The sequence below is a fragment of the Athene cunicularia genome, assembly GCF_003259725.1.
Source record: "Athene cunicularia isolate RWA chromosome 4 unlocalized genomic scaffold, athCun1 chr4_part2, whole genome shotgun sequence".
NCBI lineage: Eukaryota > Metazoa > Chordata > Aves > Strigiformes > Strigidae > Athene > Athene cunicularia.
In genome coordinates, this window is record NW_020799099.1 from 32,075,734 (window position 1) to 32,102,298 (window position 26,565).

A 26,565-nucleotide genomic window follows, 5' to 3' on the forward strand; every position below is an offset into this window, starting at 1 on the left:
AGTCCTCCATGTAAAGTGTGACGCGGGTGTGATCAGGTTCCCCCTCAGCATCTGTTCTGAATTGAAGTTGTGTTCTGTCTGCACAGAACAGCTTTTGTTAAGTGTGTGTGTGTGTGTGTCACCTTTTCATACTGCTGAATTCTTATTTCTACGAGTTGTGCAACATGGCAGTCGGGTATTGTTTTCAACAGGGCTGGTCAACAACTTCCCAAAACACTTTCCCACCAGAAATACATGTAATTGCAACCATTAGTGGGAGCTTGTCACTTGCGCGGTTTGTTGTTTTGTTTTTTTTTTAATTGAAATACTGCATTGCTTGATTTTGAGAGCATATTGTGAACTAGCATCTAATGTAACAAATAATATACTGTGTATTGACTTTTAAGATATTAGGATATTTCTGAAATACTGAGTTTCAATGAAAAGTCGTACTCGGATTCAAGTTTCAGATGAGAAAATGTTTAGAAAGGTGGAGGGTTTCATGAGAATATGAAGTCTAAGGTTCAGTACTGTCTGGTTGGAATGTGGTCATAATAGCACTTTTAAAAATCTTAAAATGTTGCTATTCATCTTCTTAGGAGCCATTATGCATACTTGAGCTTGTACGTGGATTTGGCAGTAAATCACATACAAAGATTTATTACTAGGTATCACCTTACTGATCGTCATGATAAATGTCTACTTTGTTTATATTGTTTTTCATTTAAAATTCTATCTAAATCTTGCCTCTAATGCTGTTAAAAGGCTGTCATCTGACAACTCTTTTTTTCCTACCAGTATCTGTCTTCTAGATGCAAAGAGCTAGCTGTGATGTTTTCTTCAGACTTTGAGTTGTTTCTTGTAATTACTGTGTGAGAGCGCAGTAGCTGTAGGCCCTGGATATACAGCATCATATATAGTGATACGTTGTTCACTAGGTTCATTTGTCCACCCAAGAAGAAGAGATTTCTTCAGAGATGGTCTCATCCTTACTTTATGATGGATTTGGGATTGAAAAGATTATAATTGGACCCTGAAGTTACCACTCAGGTTTTGGTTCCCAGTTCCTTTTCTGTCCTCATACTCTGGTTATAGCTTGCTGAATTAGTTGTCTGGAAAAGATATCATTGGGAGAGTTAGATGCTTCTCTTGAATGCTTTTTCAGACTCCTTCGACAGTTGGTAAATGTTTCAGGGTTATAAACCCAAGTAAATTAGAAAGGTTATGGCTGTACTGTTTTGATCTGTTCTCCTTCTGTGAACTCTTTTGGTGAAAACTCCTTCACAAAATACTCTGATGTGGACCTCTGTTGTGAAATTTTCTGCAAGGATTTGTGTACCCATGGCTGTGGTAGATAGTGTCAGTCTTGTTTTAGGACCAGCAATTGAAAATACCCTGTTGGTACAGCAGACGGGTATTTTTTTGGTTGCCAAAATGTGCATTTTTAGCACATTACCCTTCCTGGGAAAAAAAAATGAACCATTTAGTATGGACAGGAGCATTTTTGTGATCTGTTCTTTACAGTTTAGTAAGTGAAGGGGCAGTAGGTGGAGACTGGTTTTAGCTTTGCTGTCATTTTAGAGAGGCAAGTGAGTTGTTCATGACTGCCTATGCCCTACATCCCTTATATTTCTCAACTGTTGAACCAGGTGTAGAGCTGTTAAAGGCTCGGCACAGCTGTGCCAGTGTTATGCTTGGATCATCTGTGTGGGTGTTTGTGCAGGAAAAGCTCTGTGACTGAGCTGGATAAAAGTAGTAGTAACTAAATCATTGCCTATTAAATTCCTGGGAAAGTATTTTGCTTGTCTCAAAATATTTACAGAGGGTATGTTCATTTGCCAATTCTGAACAGAAGAAAATAAATTGTGGTGAATTTACAAAAGTACTGTTTAATGAGTCAGAAGCAAAGGAGATCGTTTAAAATCAAAGGTTTTAGCATACACACTCCTCCACCTGCAGTATTTTGGATCCAGAAAATGAACCTAGGCCTCTTTCCTATTCATACTGGTTATTCAAAATAAGAAGCTTTCTAGGTTGTTCAACAAGCTTTAAAGAACAATGTGAATTGTTGCGAGTGGAATTTTTGGTTATTTGCTTAGTAAGTAACAGTAAAAGATATGTCAGGGTCTTTTTTTAAAAAAGTAAAACTACTTATTCAGTCTTGTCCCGTTCTGCCAAAAGAAAACATTGGTTGGTGTTGTCATCCTTAGAGGTAACTTCGGTGCAATCTATAGTGATCTGATAATGGTGATGAAAATTAAGTGGTTCTCTTGGTGATTAAGCTCTAAATGTCTTACCCTTAGCTTTAAAACTGACTGTATTCTTCAGCCAGTCACAGTAATTACTGATTTTGAAAAATAAGGGCTGTACAGGTTTTTGGATGCTCAGATGCTGAAAACAATCTCATCTGCTCAGTTTTACTGAAAGATTAGCCAGATCCTTAACTTGTTACTGGGCAGGGGGAGGATTTCAAGGTCAAAGAGGTGGTGTGTCTCAAGAACTTGTTTCTCTTGAAGATTTTCTCAAGAATGGATTCCTGTATTTCCCTGTCTTACCAACCACTAAAGCAGCTTGCACGGCTGCAAATCAGGTTAGCTACAAATACCTGTTGGTAATTTGTGGACTGAGCCATGAATTCACTGTAAGAGCAAACCTGTGAAAGTGAAATGATTGACCTTGTTGTGATTTAGACCAGTTCTGTATGAAAATTAATTTATCTAAAATGTATGAATGAAACAAGTTATATGTTAGCTGAGCTGTATTTCCTGCATAAATAGTAACACTGTACTGGACCAATTAACAAATCTTATTTGCTGAATGCATCCTAATCTGCCTGACCTGAAGATGTTGCTTGATAGACAAACCATTTTGAAGTATGGTTTCTGACACCATCTGACACTATCCTTGATTGGGTCTTATTGTTACTTTTTAATTTTATCCATTGCAAAGTTATGAATGGCTGAGCATTGCTTTTAAATGCATTTTCATGGTTTAAGCCCAAAAGGCAACTGCTCACTCATCCCTTTCCCCTCAGGGATGGGGAGGAGAAATTAAAACAAAAGGCTCAGAAATCAAGATGAGGACAGGGAGGGATGACTCACCTGTTAATGGTCATGGGCAAAAGACAGATATTGGGGGAAGAAAAAGAGCTTCAATTTAATTTAAACACCACCACCATTTAATCTAACAGTCAAACAGAGCAGGACAGTGAGAAGCATTACCATATCTTCAAAACACCTTCCCCAACCCCTCCCTTCTTCCCAGGCTCAGCTTTGCTCCTGATTTTTCTCTCCCTTCTCCCCTGCAGCAGGGGATGGGGATTGTGGCCAGCTTGTCGTCTCTGCCACTCCTTCCTCCTCAGAGGGAGGACTCCTCTCATCCTTCCCCTGCTCCAGCGTGGGGTCCCTCCCACGGGAGACAGTCCTCCATGAACTTCCTCCTATGTGAGTCCTTCCCACAGGCTGCAGTTCTTCACCAGTGGCTCCAGCGTGGGTCCCTGCTGCTGGCTGCAGCCCTCCCAGTGACGCACTGCCCCAGCACGGGCTTCCCTCAGTCCCGGCCTTCTCCGGGCTCAGCCCCCTGCTCGGGCGTGGGGTCCTCCACAGGCTGCAGGTGGCATCTGCTCCCCCGGCGACCCCCATGGGTGCGGGGCACAGCCGGTCCTCTCCCCACGGGCTGCAGGGGGTCTCTGCTCCGGCACACCTCCCTGTCCTCCTCCTTTCTTCCACTGACCATGCACTTTTAAGTTGTAGTTGGCACCTGCTTTATAGACCAAGGAATGGTATGAAGTTCATGTGTCTCTTTGGAAAAAGAATATCCCAGAAACAGATGTAAAGCAATAACTTTTTGACTGTAAGTGAAAAAATTCACCTGTAGTAAAACTTATGCTTCTATGGAGTGAGTAGTCTTGAAACTCCTTTGTAAAAGGTCATCTTAGAGCAACTTTCTCCTTCCACCCCAATAGGCTAAAGCTTACCTGGGCTTAAATTGAACTTCTCACAGTACCTTGCAGGCTGGCCATCTTCTCAAGAGTTTGTATTTTTGCTGTTACATGGACCAGCTTGAGCATGTGTGAATTTCCACCACAGCAGTTAGGTGTGCTGTCATTTGGAGCCATAAATAGACAGTTTAGATACACACACTATTGATAGGACAATGCTTCAGTCATGTTCAATACTACAGACACTATAAGAGTGGAACAGATATACGGAAAACCCACATAGATTTGTGGTTTTCTTTTTCTGAAGCCAGCCAACACTGGTTATACTTGCCACCTTCATAGCAAATTTATTTCAGAACATGTTCATAATATAGTTACAAGAACCCACCTTCCCTGCATAGGCAAAATATATAAAAAAAAAAAAAATCTGGTGGAAATGGTGAGTTTTGGTGAAGGTTCCAGCTGAATGTGTTCATATCTGTCTTGCAACTGCAGTTGCAAGAGGAGGAGGAAGAGTTGACAATGGACAGCAAAGTTTTCAACAGTAGTAAACTGAAGGATTTTGGAAATACAACTTCTTTGGTAGGTATACAGAATCTGTATCAATGTGAACAGAATATCTGTATGGCTAGATCAGTAATACTAGCTATACTATGTGTTTTACTCATGTGAATAGTCCCAGTGTATATATGTCTGAAATATTTGACACTACTTCAACACCAAAGTGTGTACGCTTGGAAATGCAGCAGTAATGTTTGAACTTTCAGGCTATTCACGTACCTTTTGCAGCACCTACGCCAGAAATATCTGTTTTTGAAGGAGTTTCAAACATATTCTGTGCAAAGACTAAAGCATCAACTTGTAGTATGGATAGACAGTTTTCTGAATAATCAACAAGTACTAGAGAAAGGTATAATGAAAAATTTATGTCCTACTCCCAAATGTCAAAACTACTTACTTCAGAGTTTACACATCCAACTAATTCCTGTCAAACTATGTATCAAAGGATGAAGCTTCGGAAGGACTTGTTCACCATTAAATAATTTCTAATGTGTAGAAATATTTTAGAATGGGGAAAAAAACTGAGAAAAGCTGAGATTTAACTGCATACTTTTAATGTTTTAGATTCAGTCACTGTTATGTTAATATTTGAGGACAAAGTAAACATGGAGGAAGCTAAACTTATACCATGGTTTAACTTGTGTTTGCTGCCTGCAACACCAATTAAAAGAACAAAGCCACCTACACATGGTAGAGGGAATGGCTTCTTTTCACAGCAAACCCCAGAAGTTATATTAGCAGTGGATGCACAGAAATGTTCTCTCTGAAAGATATTTCACATGTCCATTTGAATATAACTATTCAGATAATAAAACGAGCAAGGTTTATATATTGATGGTTGAGATGGAGGGCTGCAAGTGCTTGTGCTTTCAATTTCTTTCTCAGTTAAATGTCTTGCAGGCTTTGGTCTATGTTGGGGGTGTTAGGGAAGCGATGCATTTACTCCTTTGCTCTTGGGTTTCCTGGTGCTGCCAGTACCAAGAGGTGTACATTCTTTCCCTTTTGTCTAATTTCCTCCCTTTTGAAGTGGAGATCAGACTTCCATTGAAAGCAGAGGTTGTCCAGATACATGACACATGAACATCTGACTTTATTTGAGGGTACATGAAAGGCTTTTATTACTTTCTTTTAACCTTTCTGTCTCATAATATCATCCTAAATCACACTATGAAATGAAATCATAGTAGTTATGGCCTATATTCCCTGTGTGTTGTAGGAGGCTTAATGCTTTATGTACAGGATCTGTCAAGGCCTAGCTGAGATTTCAGCTGCGTTGTCTTCCATATGTTTGGAAAAAAACCTTCGTCATCTGCATCTAATTTAGCACAGAGCTGGAATGCCGGAAAAATATTTTTGTTCCTGATGAAATATAACTGCAAGTACTTTGTGAATGAAAGCATCAAATTGGAGTTGTTCCTCTATTTGTATGAAGCGGAGAGGATTTCTAATTTCTAGCTGGTTTTACCTATTTATAGGTTATGGTCCATATCTCTTCAGTGTGGCTTGAGCCCAGAGGGCTGCAATGAGCCAATGCCAAAGTCATTAGGTCAGCTGTGGTTTGACTTAGCTTTTGGTGTAGGGTAGACAAGCCCTGCTGCTGCTCAGCTCTTGCTGCATGTCTTTGTGTGATGATCTAAAGCCCGCAGTGAGCTGGCTGCCGCTGTAGCTTTCTCACACTCTTCTCGCGGATGACTCTTGGTGATGTTTATCTTAACACCTTGGGCTTAGACCCTTCCGTTGGCCTTGATGCAGAAGGTAGGTAGATGATACTGCTCTATTATAATGCCTACTCACAAATAGCAACTGAATTAACAATTTCATTTTTTGTTTTGATGAAGTGTGTGGCAAATTTTGTCATCCTAAGAGGCAAAGTGAGTTGGTGCTTGTAAGTATTGGTGTCTTGTATTTTATTTCATCCAAATTCCTTTACCAGTTTACTGACAGGGAAGCTGAATGCCTTCCACAAACAAACTAAGTGTAATGTGTTAGTTATGATTGATCATTTTTCTCTCCATTGATTCTGAAAAAATTATGTATAAAGCTATTTTTTATTTCTTTGAAATATCCAGAGCATTTGCCTTTGGTTAGGAAGTGCAGGGTCAAAGCATTGTTTTCAGTGAGTCTTGCTGTTTACTCTTAAAAGTTCTGAAGCGGCACCAACAGTCTTATGTCTTCTGAAAGACAAAAGACTTAGGAATAATTGAAAACAAAGTGAAGAATAAGAAAAGCTTTTCCAGAGCTAATGTAAAAAGAGAATTCATTTCACAAGACAATAATCAGCACATCTGTTCTGCAAACTCACTAAGTACAAAGTTCTTTGTGTTTTCTAGAAAACCGAATTGTTGCTGCAATGTCTTCCATTACTTACACTGGCTAATCTGTTTTTTTTTAAAGTTAATTACATTTTTCCATTTGTAAAGGTTGAAATACTGTCTAGAGAACCATTGTATATATTGGAAGATAAGTTGAAAAAAATCTTACGCAGTCTGCATCTGTTGTAACTTGCTTCCTAAATTTAGTTAAGTGATGAATCAAACTGATATAAAACAGACAAGTTTGAACAGAAGTTACTTCCTATGGGATTGATATATAGAAATTTTACTTTCCAACTGGGAAGAAAAGAGTTAACTTTCAAATCATTATCTTATTGGGTAGATGAAAAAGCAAAAGTGCAGATGCAGAGAAAAGGTAAGTCAAGAATGAAGTTACTAGAAGAATAGACTAATTGCCTTACACTAGCATTTCTGCAATGTCTGTTCTAGAGGTTGGTTTTAAGTATAATTGGGAAAAATTTTACGTAACATAGTTTTAAAATAAGTCACGCTGTACTAGCTTGCATAGGGAATAAACTCTGGTGCTGATTGCTATATTTTTCTAGTCTCACATTTCACACTTTCTGGAGTGCACCTTATTCTGCTCAAGCAATCTGTGCTTAGGCAATTAAAGAGCTGCTTGAATTTGTGAGGCACTGATTTAAACTTCTGTTGGTTTCCTGCACTGATAAAACCTGTTGCTTTTGAAAAGCAGGATGGTGTTGGTACAGGTTATAGATAATCTGAGGGTTACAAGTGAGGAAAAAAAGGCATCCCTTCCTTCTTTCTAAAAATTAGTATTTTTGAAATTACTTTTTTGTCACCTGCTGTAGATGACAGAAGAAAAAATATTCTATGAAAGGAGTTTGGTTTTGTCCTGTTTTCCTTAACCTGCAGCCACCAAAGAGAAGGGAAGGATACAGGGACTTAAATATGCATTACTCAGGGCTGCTGAAACTCCTGAAAGAGCAGAACTGCAGGAATATGAGAATTGGTCCTTGAACAAAGCTTGAACAGGATATGGTAACTACTGTGTACCAGTTGCATGAGATACAAGAAAGGAAAAAACCAGTTCAGCTAGATAGTAATAACAGATTAATAATATGGGTAGGAATTCTCGGGTAATAGCACTTGGGAATCCTGACATCTCTCTTCATGAGGGCAATAGTGTATAGAAGTACAAGGAGTTACTTGCATTATATTTCTGTTAACTCTTCTCCCATATTTTTTTGTGCATTCAAGTCCTCGACTGGAGTATAAATTAAGTCAGTGCAGTTCTCTTTTCTGTCCTTCAAAAATATTAATCCTTGTTCATACTGTTTGATTAATGATCAAGCTTCCTTAATTTTTATTGTTATAAGCATTGCAGAGCAAGTAGGTCCTCCCCAGCTTTATAGTGAGTTTATTAGGCTGGGAAGGCCATGTTCGTTCTCTTGTAGAAGTGATGTTGTATGTGTAGGAAGGCCTTTCTGTTGTATTTCCTTCTTTATTACTTTGTGTTGCTTGCTTACTAACATTGGCTGGCTGATTGTATGTGTCACAGAGCTGTTGTGGTTTCTCCTCTCATGATGGCAATTTTTAAAGGACTGGTGTCAGCAAAGGGGTGAAGATTGAAGAGTCCCAAGGAGAGTCACTGGGAGAGGAATGCCTGATTGTCATGTTGCATGAAACTGCTTTTCCACTTGAGGTACAGAAGGAAGAGCAGTCTGCATCGAGACCAAGAATGTACTTTTCCTGCTATTATAGTCAGGAACAAGCTAACCCTGTGCTACCACAGAGGCAAGGACCTCAACCAGCAGCACTGGTAGAGCTGTTAGCACTGCAATATGAGCACATCAGGCTAGTGATCCTAGTCCCGAAACCATGCCTGCCTGGCAACTCGGACTGTTGTCTGCTGTTAACTTCTATCTGTAATATCCATGTGAACATGGTTACTTTCTCCTGTCCTGTAAGTTACTGCTTCTGATAGCATGCTGGAAATGGGGATGAGTTCTATTTAGTCATGATTGAGGATGTAATTCGGAAGGAGGCAGGGGCCAGGGATGGGGATGACATACTGTTATTAGCTAGCTGAGCAAACTAGTAGGTGATTTACAGAGACTGTCTTGACATTGAATGCAATATTATGTAACTTGGTCTCCAAGCATGTTGATATGTTATCATGGTGACTGGTGGCTTTTGGCAGCTCCCCAAGAAACTAGTATTGTTCAAAAGTTATCCTAGCATTGATTAGTAACAATTGGCAAATTTTTGAAAGATGAAAAAAATGCTGAAGTGTGAGTAACCTACATCATCACAAAAAGGTCTATCTTGGAGATAAGCTGGCATTGTTTTCAGAACTATGCAGAAACCACTTTAGAATTAAGCACCAGGTGTTGCAAGTATAGGTGTGAAGAAAAGGAGGCCTGTCTTACTGAGGAGGAAACATTCTTTGTTTAATACAGTGCTGTATATTTCTGGTACTGCTACAGAGGTGACTCAGATCCAGCTCCTTGAGACTTCACGCTGGAGGGGATGAACTCAGTTAAAAGTAGGTGGCAACATGAGTCACAGAGAAGTAAATTTTACAAACCTCAACATGCAGAAAGAAAAGCCCCAACAAGTAAGGTGGGTCTTTTTTCCCCTGTTCACACACAAACCAAAGAAATCTGTTCATGGAGTTCAGATTTCAAGGTGTACCTGTCCAAGGCAGTAGTTGAAACCATTTATATGGGGAGAGAAAGAACGATGAGGAAAGCAGCAGTGCGGAGTAATGATGTCCATATAGAGAGATGGGCTATTTTCTGGGGGAGGGCAGCAAGTCTTCTCTATTGCTTTGCGTACAGTAACATGAAAAAGTAAGGCCCTCTGCATGTAGGTGATAGCCTCTTTTTCTTGGCCATACCGATATTCAGCTCTGCAGATAACTGACATAAACACTGTCCTTATTGTGAAGGGATTTAATAAAAGAAGGTAGATCTTACTGGTTTGCTCTTAATATTATTTTATGCTGTTAATGAGCTGTCATTCATAGCAGGAGGTATTTATATTCTCAGGATACCTTACCCCCCCTCGAAGTAGATGCTGAATCAGCTGAACTGTGTAAACATGAACATAGCAAAGTTTCAAAGTGGCTGCAGATTCAGGACCTGCCATCTTTGGATTGTTTCTCTTCTGCTTTTGTGGCTGTTTCTCTGAAGTGTTAATCTTAGTTAATGCAACTGTTTCTCTTTTTGTAGACTACTTAAAAACTGGAGAGTGCCTGATGTTGCTTTGCTAGTAGCTGATAACTTTCTTTTAAGTAAACATAACAAGAAATGTTTACCTTAAGCTTTGTGTAGGCAACATACATGTGCATGTCTCCTGTTTCTGAATCATTTACTAGGTGAATAACTTCACTTGGTTTACAATTTTTAAATTTTTTTGGGGGAGTGCAGCAATGCCAGAGAAAGATGTTTACATAGTTTTAGCTAGCTTTCAGGTCGCTGAAGGTAATCAGTTGCTTCCTAAAGTGCTCTTAACTTTAGTTGTGCTTCTCATTCAATTGACACAGCAGACAAGTGTGAGAGGCTATTCACTGTGGCAACATGCGGTTATGTTGTGCATAGATCCCAAATGCATTTAATGTCACGACCAGAAAAACACAGAATGCTTCTAAAGATTTTCACCTTTTAACTGTGGATTATAGTAACAGCCTGAAGACAGTGGGTGCAATGCAGTAGAGAGTTGCATCTTTGGCTTTAATGGTTCCTTCAGTACAAACTGGTTGACCTTTTAAAAGGTAAGGACCGCATGAGTTTATACCATGCCTCCGTGTGAATTAATGTCAGAGTCAAGGGGTAGTGTCTTGGTGCTGGCTTAGGAACTTGTGGGGACAGTATTTGCTTAGAGCTTTACTGCAAAGGGTAGTGCCACAAGGGCTTTATTGGTGTAGTATGCCATAATTTTTCATTTAATAAAACAATTTAGATAGCATAACATGCTATTACTTTCTGAAATATATAGGAAGGATTGTGGACTCTTTTTCTGATGCAAACTTTGTTTTAAAACAGTGAAACGTTAAGTTCATAAGTATAAATTAATACTTTTCCTGAGCAGAAGATGGAAACATTAGCTACAAAGAAATGGGGCTTATTTTGAGTTGTTTTTTTTTCATGGAAAGACATACATCTGCTTTTAAAAATTTTGACTATATCATCTCCAGTATTCCAACATGGAAATTTGTCAGTATAGTTAATGTTTTTAAGTGACAGAGACAATTACCATTTACATGAAACATTTCTGAACAGCATTAAAATTACACAGATTTATGTTTAGAAGTAGATCTATTTTAAGTTTAGGTCCTGCTGGGGTTGGCATGCAGAGAAGACACAAGTCTTGGCTCTAGTGCTGAGTTTAGTAGGAGTAGAAGTGGATGCACCCTTGAGTATGCCAAGTTTAAGTCTTTGGTTCTGACTTGCCTGTGTTTATTTCAGTTGGGATGGTGCCAGGATACTCGCTGAAGCTGGGTGGCTGCTCACTGCCTACATACAGTACGTGCCTACCTGTTTACTATCCCTGTGCTTATTTGGATACATACTGTAAATGTATAACATGAACACACACACCCCATTACTGTTACCCCCAGTGCTGCACTGTCCACGAGCCTCTGGAGCGGGTAAGAAATGGACATGGTAAATCTGAATTTCACTGCAGGCAGGTGCTGTAATTCAGTCAGTTTGTCTGAGACACTGGGGTGGGATGCTCCCATGTGCATGTTTCTATGATGTCGTGGTCCTTCTGGGGAACACATTTTTAAGTGTGAGATGTCTGTTTCAGAGGATCTCTCAGCAGAATACCAAATGCTGCTCTTGAACTTCTTTGAACTGGAAAGGAAACACATTACATTGTACTTAACAAAGCAGAAGGAAGTAATTTTTCATGAAATGTTAAGAGTAAATATGTGAAAATAAGTCCACAGACTTGTTTTTATCAAATGTGAACTCCTGTAAGACTTAAAAGGTAATTATGGGGTTGCTTGAGGTGGGTTGAATCTTTGTTTCCACTGTGGCTTCTATGGAGGCACTCAGAAATAAGGTTCCTCCTGCTCTGAACATAGAGAGATGTTACCAGCCAGTGCTTGCTGTGCTTGCCTCTTGTTGCCAGAGTTGGGACTTTGCTGGGGCTGTACTTGCTCTGAGCGACAGATGAATTTGAAGTGCATTGCAGGCAGCAAATGCTCCTCTTCCTTCCTCATACTCTCCAACAACCACAAGCTCTTTGTGCAGAACCCATGTGCTCCTTTGATTTAGAAGAATTGCAGAAGGTTTGGAAGGAGGCTCTTGCTGCCATAGGCAAACCAGAATGTATTTTTCCTGCTTGTCAGCATACTTACTAGTGAATGTAACTTTTAATATCTTAATTCTCTTGGTCAGTTTAACAAAGAATGTGGAATGCCTGAATGGCTTTGAACAGGACAACGTGGAAAGTTCTGTTGTCTTGGATTTCCTAAGGAGCATGCAGCCTTGTTCCATTCTTATTGATTCATTGCCAGAGAGCTGCTGACATCTGTACTCATGTGCCTTTTACCATCAGTCTTTGAGAACAAAGAGTAGTGCCAGAGATTATTTTTTACTTTGAGAGGTCATCTGTTGAGAGCATGCTTGGATACAACTCTTAATGTTTTTGTAAATGAAGCCAGTAAGTGCTGAAGTATTCACCACTCGTGTGGGAATTACTTAGAAAATACTTCTATTTATGTAATTATTTAGAAAATACTTCTAGTTACCTTTAAACTGTCCTTATGATCACTGTTCTTTATGTAAAATACAAAGCTGTAAACAGGGTTTGAGATTTTTCAGTCATATATTCAGAAGCAGCATAACCCATTGGTTGAGACACACATCTGGGAGTTGGAATATCTTTTTGCTGTTCCGGATGCTGCTTTTGACTTGCTCCCTGACCTTTTCACTGCTCAGTATTTCAGCTTGTGAGACTTGCCAGCTGTTCTGCCTTTCCATGTCCATCTTGCATCACCCTGACCCTTCAGCTACCAGAGGCTCTTTTCTGTCTTGTCTGCAGTTCTGTAGGCTTCTCCAAATGGTTACTGCTGACTTCGTTGTATGCAATTTCTCTCTAGCATTGCTGGTTTTGCAGAATAAGATACTTGAAGTGGAAGCCTGGGCATAAACCTGTAAGATGAGGGACCATTGCATTCTAATCACACCTTCACTTTTCCAGTTGCATTGGTAGCAGCCACCTGGTCTTGCAACTGTGTGATACCATGTGAGGAAAAAGCAGACATGTGCATAGTAAGTAATATGCAAAAGCATAACAGAGACAGTCTTATCCTTTTAAGTTGCTCCTTAAGCCTTCAAATACCTTTTTTGCGGTGTGACATTTTGTAGTCGCTGCTGAATCAGACATGGTATATCTGCACTTGAGACAAGATAGTCAGAAGGATTGTCTGTAAGTGTCTATCAGTTACACGAGTCTTCTACAGATGGAGTCCATTTTGACTCAGAACAGGCTGAGGGGTTAGGAAATGATGGAGAGAACAAAGGGTAATTTCTAGATTTCAGACGAGAGTCTGTAATGGACAAAGTTCTTATAGCTGTGCAGTTTCATTATGCCTCCTGCTTCTGCAACAGTAGTGGAAGTACAAGAAAGGGTTTGCCTAAATGTTGCTGCATGGATTTAAACAGAATAGGACCTAATAGCAAAGGCAGCAAAACTTAGCCTATGACAATTACCCCAAATACTGATCTGACAGCATGATGCTGTAGTCACAGAACTGCTGCTTCGCTTTACACAACAGCAGCTGGCAGATGTGGGAGACACTTTGAAATACTTTGTTACTCAGATACCTCTACCAAGGAAGCCAATGTGATTTTTGTTGCGCTATGAAGAAACAAGTTCTAGCAAGCAGAGAAATGATCTGTTTAGGACTAACTCTGAGCTCTGTTCAGTGATGAGTGCAGAAAGGACAAAAGGGAGGCAAGAGGTTCTGAATTTGTGGTCCCCCCCATCTGCCAGCGTTTTGTACCAAAGACCACACTAAATATGGAGGCCCTGCTGTTAACAGTACTAGTTCAAGAGCAATTGCAGAGTGTCTGGCACACTTCTGCATCCTGTTTGCTGGTTTGCGCTGAGTACTGTCCTGAAGGCAATAGGACAGAAGCTTTTTGAGAGACAAGTCCATTACGTGGTTTCTAAAAGGTAGGTCTGATGCCTGTCAGTGACCCTTACACCATGGGCAGATTCCTTCTGGAATAAATGCAGCTGGTGCTGTGGGATTATGGTGAGGGGGAGTGAATAAGTGTCCAGACCTCATCTAATGGGTTTAAACTGTGCACATGTATACTAACACTACTCACAACCACAGAGGATAAACATGCACAAGTTGATGTTTTCAAAGGGCCTAACAGAATTTAACTGATTTCCATTGTAATTCACAAGAAGTTGAATACCTTTTTATTTTTTATAAATCTCTAGTTTCATTTTATTTGGTTTACTTACAGCTGTGCTTGAATTCCTGTAAGCTTGTAAAAGTCTGGCTAGCGTAGGAAAATCTGTAGGATGCTTCTGGCATGGAAATGCAAATCATGAATTAAAGAGTTACATTTGACCAAGACCTCAATTTTCTGGCAAAATTATTTGGTCTTGGCTTTGAAACTGGTCCCAAAATGCATTGAAAAGTAATGGAAGTCTTTCCCATAGTTACACTGGGCAGTGGATCAGGCCTTCTACAATCTGACTGGCTGATAACAGCTCTCACAATTTTTTATTGCCTAGGTAGGAATCGTTTAGGCCTTGGAAGTTAAATTCTTTCAAGTAAAATATCGTTAGGCTGTCCCTGATAGACAAAAATGAGTGGGGAATGCAGAACAGCCAGATATATATGTGATTAGGAGTGTTACTGCTAGTAGTACAGAAGGTTTCTTGGATGTCTCAGAAACTTTCTGGATAAAAGTGTGATGTCTGTTCTGAAGGCTCATGGAAGAAAGCTACTGGCAAGTGCACTGCTGCAGCTTTTGAAAAAGAACAAGACAGGAATGCTTTAAAATCTCTCCTTGCAATGACAGAACTTGAGGCATGCTCCTTGCAATGTGCATCTTTTAAAAATGGTTGCTAAGCACTAGCAGAAAGTCAACTCTCTTTTAAAGTATTCGTTTACCTCGTTGACATGTTCCTTCCATGTACAATATCCTGTTGACATGGCATATGAGTAGCAACTGATTTGAAGCACCCTGATGGTGAGAAATAGGCCAGTCTTTTGCTTCCTGCAGCAGTTGCTCACAAAATCTGTTGTAGCAGGAATTCAGGTGTCCTGAGAGATATTATGAGTAAGATAAACACAGACAGTAGTGTTTTCACATACATGGTTTTACCAAGTTGTTACTCAGCTGTAAAAACAACTAAATGAAGATAAATCAAAAAGAAAATCAGTGGTCAGAGGCAGCACTCCGTACCTGAAAGATACTGATAACCTTAAACTTAGGTACTTATGCTCTATGCATCTCATGGGAAATAAGTAGGAAGGAACCCAAAACAAGACATCACTTGAAAAGTGAGTTTTATCGCTTCGTGTAAGTGTTGCAATATTGAAGTAATATAATTCTATACAGAATTCTTGAAGATTTTTACAAACTTTACATGTGTATATGTGCGTATACATACTTGACAGATGTGTTCATCAGTGAACAATTCAATTGTTGCTGCAAAATTGCAGCCTTTCATTGGATATTTGTTAATGCGTCTGACGCGAAGAAGTCCTCTCCAGGTAGTGTTGCATTGCCTGCCCTTTTGGGGGAGGCCTTGTGACAGGCTGGAGGAGTATGGTTCTGGGGCAGGCGCTTTGGTGGCTTCTCATCTTTATCCATTTTGTGTCAGGCTGACATTGGGCTGCAAAGGACCTAATAAAGCATCTGAGCAACAGCAAAGATGTAGAAGAGTTGCTGGAAGTGAACAGTGATGATGTTTTGCATGCTTGAAATGTGCTATCTTGGCCATAAGAAATTTCAGTGAGAATGAGAACATATTGCAAACCATCAGGGTTTCTTGCCAAACGGGTCATCTTGGTGCAATCTTGTGACTATTCGTTGTAACTGGATTTGCTGTGTTTTAATGACTTTGACTATTTCCTGGCAAAGTGCTGGGATCTGGGGCAGCTGCCCAATTCTGTATTTCAAGCATTGAGTGAGTGGTAGCTGGGGAGAAACACTTCCCTGCTTTCTGTGTGTGGCACCAGCATGGCCCTTCCCCATTGGTGAGGAGAACATAAAGGCAGTTATTTGCCTTCTAGGCAGACTAGTGATTGAGGCAGATACCCTTATGGGAGCAGCAAAAGGATGGACTGGGGCCAGCAGTTGTAGATTGCAATGGGCTCCGTGGACCAGGAGATGTTGATGCAGAGCCAGTGCATCAGGGAACATTCCTCATTTTGTTTACTTTGCATTCCCGTTGTCCAGACAAGCCCAGGAGAATTAGCCCACAGCCAGCCCTAAAGGACTAAACCATGTAGCATTTGCTCAGTTCTGGTCATTACCTAAACTGGAGGTTGGCCAAGTCAGTAGAGTTGACTCTGGCAGCAAGTAAAAGTTGTGTTTCCTGTTCAGAAGATGGGTTTGAGGAATATGCTCATTTAGCGCTTGAAAAAGCATGGCTTTCTGCCTTGTCTTCTGAGAGCAAGAAGAGTTGGAGTATGTTGATGTAATTCCACACTTTGTCATGTGTTATTTAAATACTGTTTGCACCTTGCTGTTCTCTGCATCAGTGCCAGCACCCTGATATTTCTGCAATTTATTTTAATGATCTTGGTGTTGAAACAGCTGTAAAAACAACTAGTCAAAGTGAGCCAGCTGCTGGAATTTCTGATTCCAAGTCTGGTTTGTAGTAGGCAGGTTCTGAGGGGGAAGGAGGGATGGAAAACAACAAATAAACTTAATGTCATGACTAAATAAAAGTCCTTTTAACAAAAATAAATTAGGTGGCTGATTTTTAACTGATTAATATAATGAAATAATAAATGAAATACAACTGTTTTGTACAGAAAGTGTCCAAGGATATACTACTGTTTTAAAGGAGATCATCTGCTTGTCTGTGAGGACTTGGGAGCAATAGAATGTCATCTCTCCTACGCTGCATTTCTTTTAGTATTGCAGAAATAGTTTAAGATATAAATTTTACTAGACAAAGAGATGTAGATCAATTAATATTTTTCTCTGGCTAGCTAAAATCCGAGTGCTTAGTTTGTACACTGGTATCAACTCCAGTGAAATGTGACTTTGTGTAATGAAATTAAAAATAGCCTTTCATCCAAGTAGTTAATTGCTTTTGACTTTGGTATTTAGATTCTTGCTCGTGGTCCAAGTGTAATAGGGACCTGGTGTCCTTAACACTGGAATGATACACTTAATTACTGTATTTAAACCCTTTGTTCCTGCCTTGAAGCTGGCCCAGGCAGCAGAGAGAAACTGATTAGGCTAGCTGAAGCTGAAAGCCATGATTCTCTGCTCTTGTGCAGCAAGGAGCAAGATGTAGCCTATGGATAATGATTTTGTTACTTACTTTTTTCAGTTGCAATAGTTAACTTCTGTTTGCGATGCTTTCCTTAAAATACTTGCTAATTCACTTTCTTAAGGATGTGAGATGGAGGGCTGTTTCTTTGCAGCTGCTTTGCCCCAGCAGCATCTAAGAGATTTCTGCTGTATGCAGTAATCAGGCAATTATGAGTTGGGTGCATTTTCCTTTTAGAGAGAAACATAGAATGGTTTGGGTTGGAAGGGATCTTAAAGATCACCTAGTTCCAACCCCCCTGCCACAGGCAAGGACACCTTCCACTAGCCCAGGGTTACCCAAAGCCCGGTCCAACCTGGCCTTTGCCCCCTCCCTGGAAGGGTTTGCCACAGCTTCTCTGAGCAACCTGTGCCAGTGTCTCACCACCCTCACAGGGAAGGATTTCTTCCTGATATCTAATCTAAATCTGCCTTCTGTCAGTTTAAAACTGTTACCCCTCATCCTATCCCTACATCCCCTGATCAAGATTTCCTCCCCCCTTTCCTGTGGCCCCTTGAAGTGCTGGGAGGCTGCTCTAAGGTCTCCCCGGAGCCTTCTCCAGCTGGATACCCCCAAGTCCCTCAGCCTGTCCTCACAGGGGAGCTGCTCCAGCCCCCCAAGCATCTTTGTGGCATCCTCTGGCCCTGCTTGAGCAAGTCCATGTCCTTCTGATGTTGGTGCCCCCAGAGCTGGACACAGCACTGCAGGTGGGTCTCACAGGAGCGGAGGGGCCACACTTGCTGGTCACACTGCTCTGGATGCAGCCCAGCACATGATTGGCTTTCTGTGCTGCGAGCGCACATTGCTAGCTCACAGTCAGTTTTCCATCCACCAACACCCCCAAGTCCTTCCCCTCAGGGCTGCTCTCTATCCACTCATCCCACAGCCTGTGTTTGTGCTTGGGAATTGTCCTGACCCATGTTCAGGACCTTGCACTTAGCCTTGTTAAATTTTGAGGTTTGCACAGGCCCACCTCTCCAGCCTGTCAAGGTCCCTCGAATGGCATCCCTTTCCTTCCAGAATGATCTCATATAGCCAATAAGTCTGTTCTCATTCCTGACAATATTTCACCGCACATGTCAGTAAGAAGAGGTAGTGTACAATCCAGTTTAATGAAGCCAGTACTGTATGGTTGAAGTCACTTCTTGGAGAATATCTGATCATTGCTTATTGAAAATCATTTCACTTCACTTCCTCCTTCTAAAGAGATAAGATAACAAGTGAGAGAACTTGGGCATCCAGGGAATAAAGCTGTAGGCATTTCAGGGGCTGCTTGGCTCTTGCTTTGTTGCATTCATAGATAATTATTACAGGGCAAAGTAAATAAAATATACTACAAGAGCCCTCACCACCTTGAAGTGTGAGCAGATGTTTATGAACAGGGCACTGACAAAGCAAGCAATTAATTTTTCTAGTGGTAGTTGAATCTCCATTTGTAGCTCCAGTTTGGAAGGAGGCAATATTCAGTTCAGAAACTCACTGCAACTTCTAATATATTCTTCAGCCCCAGAGCTGCAGTTTTCAGAACATGTACACGGATGGTATGTAACCCTCACAGAAACCCTCTGTCAGCTTAGTCTGAGGGTTTATCAGCTGTTTTATTCTTATTAGGATGTCATTGTAACCCCAGGCACAAAAAAAAAAATTCTTTGTCTGGCTCTCAGCAGAGCAGGCATGTTTGTAGGTTTTGCAGGGACGCTTTGAGTAAATGTAACAGTACAAGTGTTCTGAGTGACTCTTAAGTGAACCCTATAAAGGCAGGATAAATATTTTCATTTTTCTGAGAATAATACGAAGTGTTTTTAAGTCTTTATCCTGCAATTTGTACTTTGCAATGAAACCTCTGTGCTCGCATTGAGGCCCGTTAACCTCAGTGGCACAGGGCAGTTAGTTTTAATGACGGAGGTCGTATTCCAGGGTCCAGCCCAAAGCAAGGACAAGAGACTGTGGGTATTAAAAACAAGAGGTGTAAATGAACAGCAGAGATGGCAGCTGGAGAAGTTGTTCCAAAGGGGGGTAAGTGTGAACGGTAGGAAGAAAGGAGCCAAAGGAAAAATGGTTTGAAAACCACTCCTGACTGGAATCTATTCAGCTATTCATTTCTTCTTGCTTGATTATATTGCAATTTATTTTACAATGATGTAACACTGTCCAGACAAAGTACTTGTATTAATTGTCAGAGGGATGGCCTTGTCTATCAAATGAACATGTATCTCCATTTCTAATCTGCTTTATAACTGAGTGTGTACCTTTGCAGTGCTGATGTCTCTTGCTGTGTTCAGTAATGGTGTTATTGCTGTGTAGAGGACTGGAGCAGAAGTGCCAGGCTTGGACTCGCTGATCTACTTTGCCAACGTCAGAACAGGAGGCTTTGGTCTAGATACTCTTAGAGGTGTTTCCTGCCTGCATAGTCTAGCGTATTTTATTTTTTTCCCACTTTGATGTTTAGAAACAATACATACGTTACCTGTGAAGCTAGCTTCCCCAGACCCTAACAGCCGTGCAAGTTCCTGACTAGGACAGAAAGTCTGCCAGTGGTAGTCCAGAAAGAAAAGAAACATGTTCTTCAAGCACTTGGATGCAGCAAAATGTCACTGTTAATTTTGCCCATGGTTATGTTTGTGGTTATAGTCAGATCTTGTTCTGTTTAAGTATACACTATTTGTGCATGTAGGTCTCGGTTTGATTTGTATTTCAACTGAAAATGTCAGAACTTGCACCTCAAAATCCTGAGTTTGTTGACCTCTAGACTTAAAAGGGGAACAGGAAGAGCCTTTTGATCATGAAGGTTTAAGCACAGGAATGCATGATTGTATGTACAATATCCATCAAGACTTGTGACTGTCCAGAGATGGTTAAAAAATATAGTTTAAACAAGGCCAAAAAGCCATGTGAAACATTCTTAAGTTTAATTCCACACTTCAGCTCTGGTTTTGACACGCTTCTGGTGCCTTGAGTTGATGTGCCAAGATTCTGTGATTTGCAAGGTGTCTGTAGTATCTGTGGCAGGACACACACCCACTTTAGTCAGGGGATTGCTTGTATGAGGGGATAGGCAACTATTCTTGTATTTACTGTCACCATTCTATTAAATGCACTTTAGTAAAACAAACAAACAAACAAAAAAGCGCCTGCTTGTCTGGTAGGGTAAATTAAGCCCCAAAGAAGCAGAGGGTTCTTTAATATTCCTCGAAAGTCCCAAGCCTGTCAGGGAGTATTAAATGGAGAGGTCTGCTAGTGAGGAACATACTGCTTTCCTTAGCCTGAAGATGTACTGTAAGTTCATTCCTTGTTACTGCCTGCAGTCCAGCACAACTCACCTCAAGAAACATCTGATGTCTTCCTCAGGGCTGGTTAAAATATCTTACGCTGTACTTGAACCAATCTTTTGTCTCTTGCCTTCTTTTTAGCAACTGAGCTGATCATTATTAATTGTTTTTTGTAGGCAAGTAATATTCTCTGTTGATGGGATGCTGGTATAAGAATAAGCAGGCGGGTGGCAAATGCTTTTCTAGAATACCTTTGGAGTCGGGGCGTGTTTTTTTTCCAGCTGTTCTGAAAGGAGCAAGTTACTTCCTGGATGATAATCTAATTATTTTACTTTTTGCTCTTGTTTTCTCGACAGGAGAGCTGTCCAGTCCCAGTATGGAAGAGCACAATGGCTCTGCAGAGACTCCCCTGCCGAGCCAAGGGAGGCACAGTGCCATTAAGTGTGGGTGGCTGCGGAAGCAAGGAGGTTTCGTCAAGACCTGGCACACACGTTGGTTTGTTCTCAAGGGTGACCAGCTTTACTATTTCAAAGATGAAGATGAAACCAAGCCCTTGGTAAGCAAAAGGAGGACATGGGTGGGTGGTGAGGGAGGAGTAGTTAATTCAAGCAGAATTGTCTGGTGTTTAAAGAACCAAACCTCTCCATCTCTGTCACTGACTCAGTACAACTTGGGATTTTAATTAAAGTGAACACAAAACCGAGTCAGGCCTTTGCAGTTAGTGTGGTTTCTCTGTCAGGCTTATTTCTAAAACTCCCAGGTCTGGTTTTCTTATTGCAGCATTTTAAAGGGAGTGAAGTGTACATGAAGTTCAAGTAGCAAAATTCAGTCACATATACTTGATTGAGGCAGATGAATAGGCTGTATTTGAAAAGGTACCACTTATTGTTCTGCTCCTTCAGATGTGGAGTGTCCCTGCTTTGTGTCTTCCCAAATAGGAAATACCGTGGACTATAGCCTGAGTGCATTGCCATCTGTAATGTGGAACAGACTGCTGTGTGCTGCCTCGTTCTGTTTTGGTGATTTATTGCTCCTTAATGCTCACCTGTTTTCCTATTTATTTAGCCTTTTCACCAGCATGCTTTAGGGCCTCCTGTCTCTAGAGTGCTATAAGAGTAGAGTAAATAATGCTGCCTCTCAGGTCAGAGCAGGCTTGAGCCTCTGTGATAAGACCTTGTGCTAGCACCTACAGGAGTATGATGATCCTATGTATTAATTATTTTCTAGATGCCTGTGACTTCAGAAAAAGCTCTGGCATCTGAGAATTACCTCTGTGAAGATACTAAAATATAAATGCATTCATACTCTATGGCCACTAAACTTTTGATGGTGTACCTTTATGTAGAATTTCATAGGGAGTTCTCAGTGATGTAAAGTACATCTGATCCAGCTTCCTGTATGGAATAGGTCGTGACACTTTGTCAAGCTTTACAGCTTGTATTATGGCGTATGTGTTGAGGTCTTGAGGTAATCGTTCCCAAAGAAGGTTCTAGTATGAGTTGATTTCCAAGTACCAATTTCACAGCCTTGGTAGCTGTTTGCCCTTAATTTTCCCGGATAGTATAGGTTAATTAAATAACATGCTGCATATTTACAAATTGTATTTTAGTATGACTGCTTAAATGTGAAATAGCTAATAATTTATGGGAAATCAAATGTATCTTTCACTTTATATATTTTGCTAATTGAGAGTGTAAAAAGCAGCCATCAAAATAAAAATGTCTGTGGGTCAGAGCCTGGGTTTCCAGAATACAACACTGCTTCCTATCACTTGATGTCTCCCAGTATGTTTGCATGCAAGGACTTCACTGCTTTTTGAGATGTGACACAATGCTGTATTGCATGGAGCTTTGCACAGCACTATGGAGACCAAATTATCATCTTGCCCATCTGCCTGACCTGTGGGATGACTTCAGAAGATGCTGCTGACTTTGCTGCTTCACTTTTGTCAAATGGGAGGTGGTGATTCTGATCTTCTGATGCCTTTAGTTTATTTAGCAGTTGATTAAATATTTAATAACTATTAAATAACTACTTAATCAACTGTTTGTTTGAGATTTCCACTTTAAGTCTCAAGTAAGTTCATAAAGACAGTAGAGATACAAAGTGTGTGGGGAGAAGTGCCTACAGAAGGGTAACTTAAAATATGCCAATAGGTTAGGAAAATGAATGGGCCTGTCCAAATTAGGATCAGTCAATATCTCATCTTGGTGCAGCTTTGAAATGTTTCTGAAACGACCTATACAAGTGTCAGTTCCTGAAATACGTTTCAGGTTCAGTGCCATGTACAGAAATGTTTGTTTCCCGTTTAACTACATTGAAGGGTTTGCTGCATTAACTTTGACAAGAAAATCACTATGACCTTCTGAGAGCCCTGTTTTTCCTGCAGAGAGCTAAAGCAAAGAACTCTACGGATACCATGAATTTTCAGTGCACAGAGATATCGTTAGGAAATGACGAGCAGTATTTTGTTACATTATTATATTAGCCATGTAGTATTGGATCTGTATTTAGGATAAATATGTGTTTCTTCACTACTGGATTGAATAGTCTGCAAAATGTACAACTGTACAATACTTTTTTAGACAGTAATGCAATGGAAAAGAGTTGATTAGGGGTTTTTTTCCCGAATAGGATTGTAGTTTTTATTTTAGTGTTTGGTTGTGTTTGGAAGGAGTTAGAGTGGTGGGTGATGGAGTAATGCTCTAATAGCACACCTTGTGTGTATATATGTTTATAGAAGGTGGAAGAACTGTAGCAGGAGAGGACAAGCCAAGCCAATGAGTTTGTTCATAACCCTGATGTGAATGAGAGAAGAGCAGAATCCAGTTTCTGGTGCGAATTCAACAGGTATTCTGAGTACCAGTCTGCTTAACACTTGGGCTTGGGTTCTGTCCAGTCTATGAGAAATTACTCCATGACATTTGTGTGTTTTAAAGTGATATAGATGTGAATGGAACTGAATTTCATAAGAATATTATCTGCTAGCTTTTTATTCTACAAGTGACTGTGTATAATGAGAGTAAGGAAAGCAAGTAACATTTTGTGTCTAAACAATCAGTAAATGCTTTAGTATTCCTTAAGCATGCTCATTTCCTGCTAGTAATGTAGGTAGCTACCATGTACATTTTAGTCACTGTGTCCATCTCCTCCAAGTCAGACTATTAATTTTAAGTCGTTAACTATCAGCATGGGGAAAATGTCTCTGCCAACCTGTGTCAGATGCCCAGAGGCACACAGAGCTATTGAAGAACAACAGAAGAAAAAGCAGTACATGGCTGTTAATCTTATAATCAAGGTCAGCGAATAGTCGTTGATTCTTTATCATCATCAGACGCAAGAATCTTTCCCTTGCAAAGTTTTATTGGTAAGAATAGCAGCTATCTTTTGCTCTCATATTCTCAAAATGTCTCTGTATCTGGCAAAGATGGCATTTCTGTTTACTGAAGATATGGGTATGGATAGCAATAATCTAGTTAATTCCAGAAGACAAAAAAACACCTAACAAATAAATGAGCAAGCCTGTGAAGAAATAAAATCAGATTTCTGATAATTCTTTGTAATTTTTACTTATTGGAAGAGATACTGGATTTTGCCTTGTTAATTCTTTCTAGTGTCTTGGTAAGTAACATTACTCCTGACAGCTTGTTGTGCTCTGGAAAGTTAGTATTATTCTAGATCTGAAGGTCAGCTATCCAAGCTTGAAATGTGGGCAGCTGGAAGAAACCAGCAATTAGCATTCTCCCTTTCACAGTACAGCTGTTTAAATGCAGCCCATGAAAATGTATTTCTTGCCGCCTTCTCTGCCTGTGGTTAACTTCTCCTAGCTGTGTCTGGGTTGTTATGGTCTTAATTGAAGATGGGAGGAGGAAGTCAGTGCTTCTTAGTGAGACAGGGTACTTTTTCTGTGGTTTTGTGAGCAAAAGGAGGGAGCTTCCAGGCATCATCTCCTTGTTGCAGCTTTGCCGTCATACTCTTGTGGTGTTACCTAGGAAGTGTGTTTGTGGGAGCAAAGCTAGGTAACATGTATTTATGGGTTGTTGATACGAGGTTGTAAATGAACAAAAATGGGCAAGAACATCTAGTCAAAACAGTGTTTTAGGCTTAGGCACCTATTTAATATAACTGTCATTCCACTTGGTTATGGACTTGAATTTGAGGTGTGTACAGTAGAGAGATCTTAAAGAACTGTGAACTAGCCTTCAAGAAATACTTTATTGGTATATGCCTGAAAGCAGACAATGGTCTCCTATTTCAGTTTGTGTCCCATCCTGAACACTTTGGTGTGCAGTTTTTATCCTCTAGATCTTGTTAAGCTCTTAACTGTTTGGCGTAAGTAATGCTAAACAGTGTTTAGTGGCTCACGGGATCGAAGACGAGCCCTGGGAAGGGTCAGCAGATTGAATGCTGAGGTGTAAATCTTAAATGTGGGAATTTTAATCAGTCTTTGATTGAAACAGAGTAAGAGGCAGCTGGAGTCTTAAGTACAGGTCACTGTTAGTCTGAAAGGGAAAGATTGTCTTTGATATGCAATCAGAATATGTTTTGAAGGATTGCTTTCTGGCAAAATGCACACTTCCTATTTAATTCATGCAAAAATTACATTGACAGGAAAATCCATTCAATGGCATTAATAGGAAATATGAAAAATGTCAGTTGCATATTTAAATTGAAATATAGCTTCTAATGAATGTGTTAAATTGAAATTATGCAATTAGCATAATAATTTCTAACCTAGCCTGTCTGTAGGAGAAAATTTTCAGTATTAGTACTGAATATGATTGAAGATTGAGCATCGTGCTTTTTCCTAAGTTAAAAGGGAATGGATAACGTTTCTGGGTGGAAAGAAAAAAACCTAATTGTACCTGCACTTTAGAACTGCATCACAAGAAATATCTATCTTCGTTGCCTATAGAATTTTTAGTAAGGGACATCAGAGCAACCAAGTAATAAGCGATAGGACAAGAGGGAATGGTCTCAAGTTGCACCAGGGAAGGTTTAGACTGGCTATTAAGAAGCATTTTTTTACAGGAGTTGTTGGGCATTGGAATGGGCTGCCCAGGGCAGGGGGGGAGTCCCCATCCCTGGAGGGGTTGAAGAGTCGGGTTGACCCAGCGCTGAGGGACCTGGTGGAGTTGGAAACAGTCAAGGTGAGGTTCATGGTTGGACTGGAGGAGCTTCAAGGTCTTTTCCAACAGAGATGATTCTGGGATTCTGTATTCACTCCGGTCCTTGTCTTTGGGAAGCCACAGAAACTAGCTTTTGTGTAAATACTGAAGAGCAGCATAACAAGCGAAATAGCTTCTTACAGATACTGCTTTGACTTGTAAGAGCAACTCCCTTGGTCTTGCATAGTGGAGGATGTGAAGCCCCAAGTCTCTGCACACTTGGCTTCGTGAGCCTTGCTTAAATCTGTACCTTTCATGGAGCAAATTCAGGGACTTGATGTGAAAATAGCAAGGAGTGTCCAGACCACTGACGATTTTTTTTTTTAAATTTTTGTTTAATTTCTGGGCAAAACCCTTTCTAGAAGTCTGAGAAATGGTCTTGGGATGAACATGTACTACTGGGTGAACCCTCATCTGTGTAGGAGCAGTGCTTTGAAATACTGAGTTACCTTAAATCTATTGCAAACTGTAAGGGAGAAATTAGTCACAGTTATGCAGGTGTCACAAAGGGGAAGTGGGGTGGGTGTGATAGAAAAAATCCTGTTTCTCAGGAATTTCCCTGGAAACTCAATATGCTGGATGTATATAAGATTTTCTCTAGATCAAAAATAATGTTTACTATTAATGAAAGGATTTACCAGCAAGCCTTTCCGTTATTGGCTGTTGGATACAGTTTTTTTGAGGATAGTAAATACAGAACTTTAAAACTGAACAAAGGAAAAGCCTCCACAAAATGTCCATCAAAAACCATACCTTAAACAATTCATGTGAATGCAGTGGAATGAAAGGATGTCCAACACCCCTAAGATGAAGTTTTTAAA

At 40.3% G+C, this 26,565-nt stretch overlaps 1 protein-coding gene across 2 annotated transcripts in view; it reads left to right on the plus strand.

Moving 5' to 3' along the window:
- Positions 1–26,565, plus strand: part of ARHGAP24 (Rho GTPase activating protein 24) — a 221,006-nt gene that overhangs the window by 17,403 nt on the left and 177,038 nt on the right. For both annotated transcript variants that reach the window (XM_026847433.1, XM_026847434.1), the window contains exon 2: positions 20,933–21,132. In XM_026847433.1, coding sequence (XP_026703234.1) covers positions 20,953–21,132 — 180 coding nt within the window. In that variant the 5' untranslated portion in view covers positions 20,933–20,952. The remainder of the gene's footprint in view (positions 1–20,932; positions 21,133–26,565) is intronic.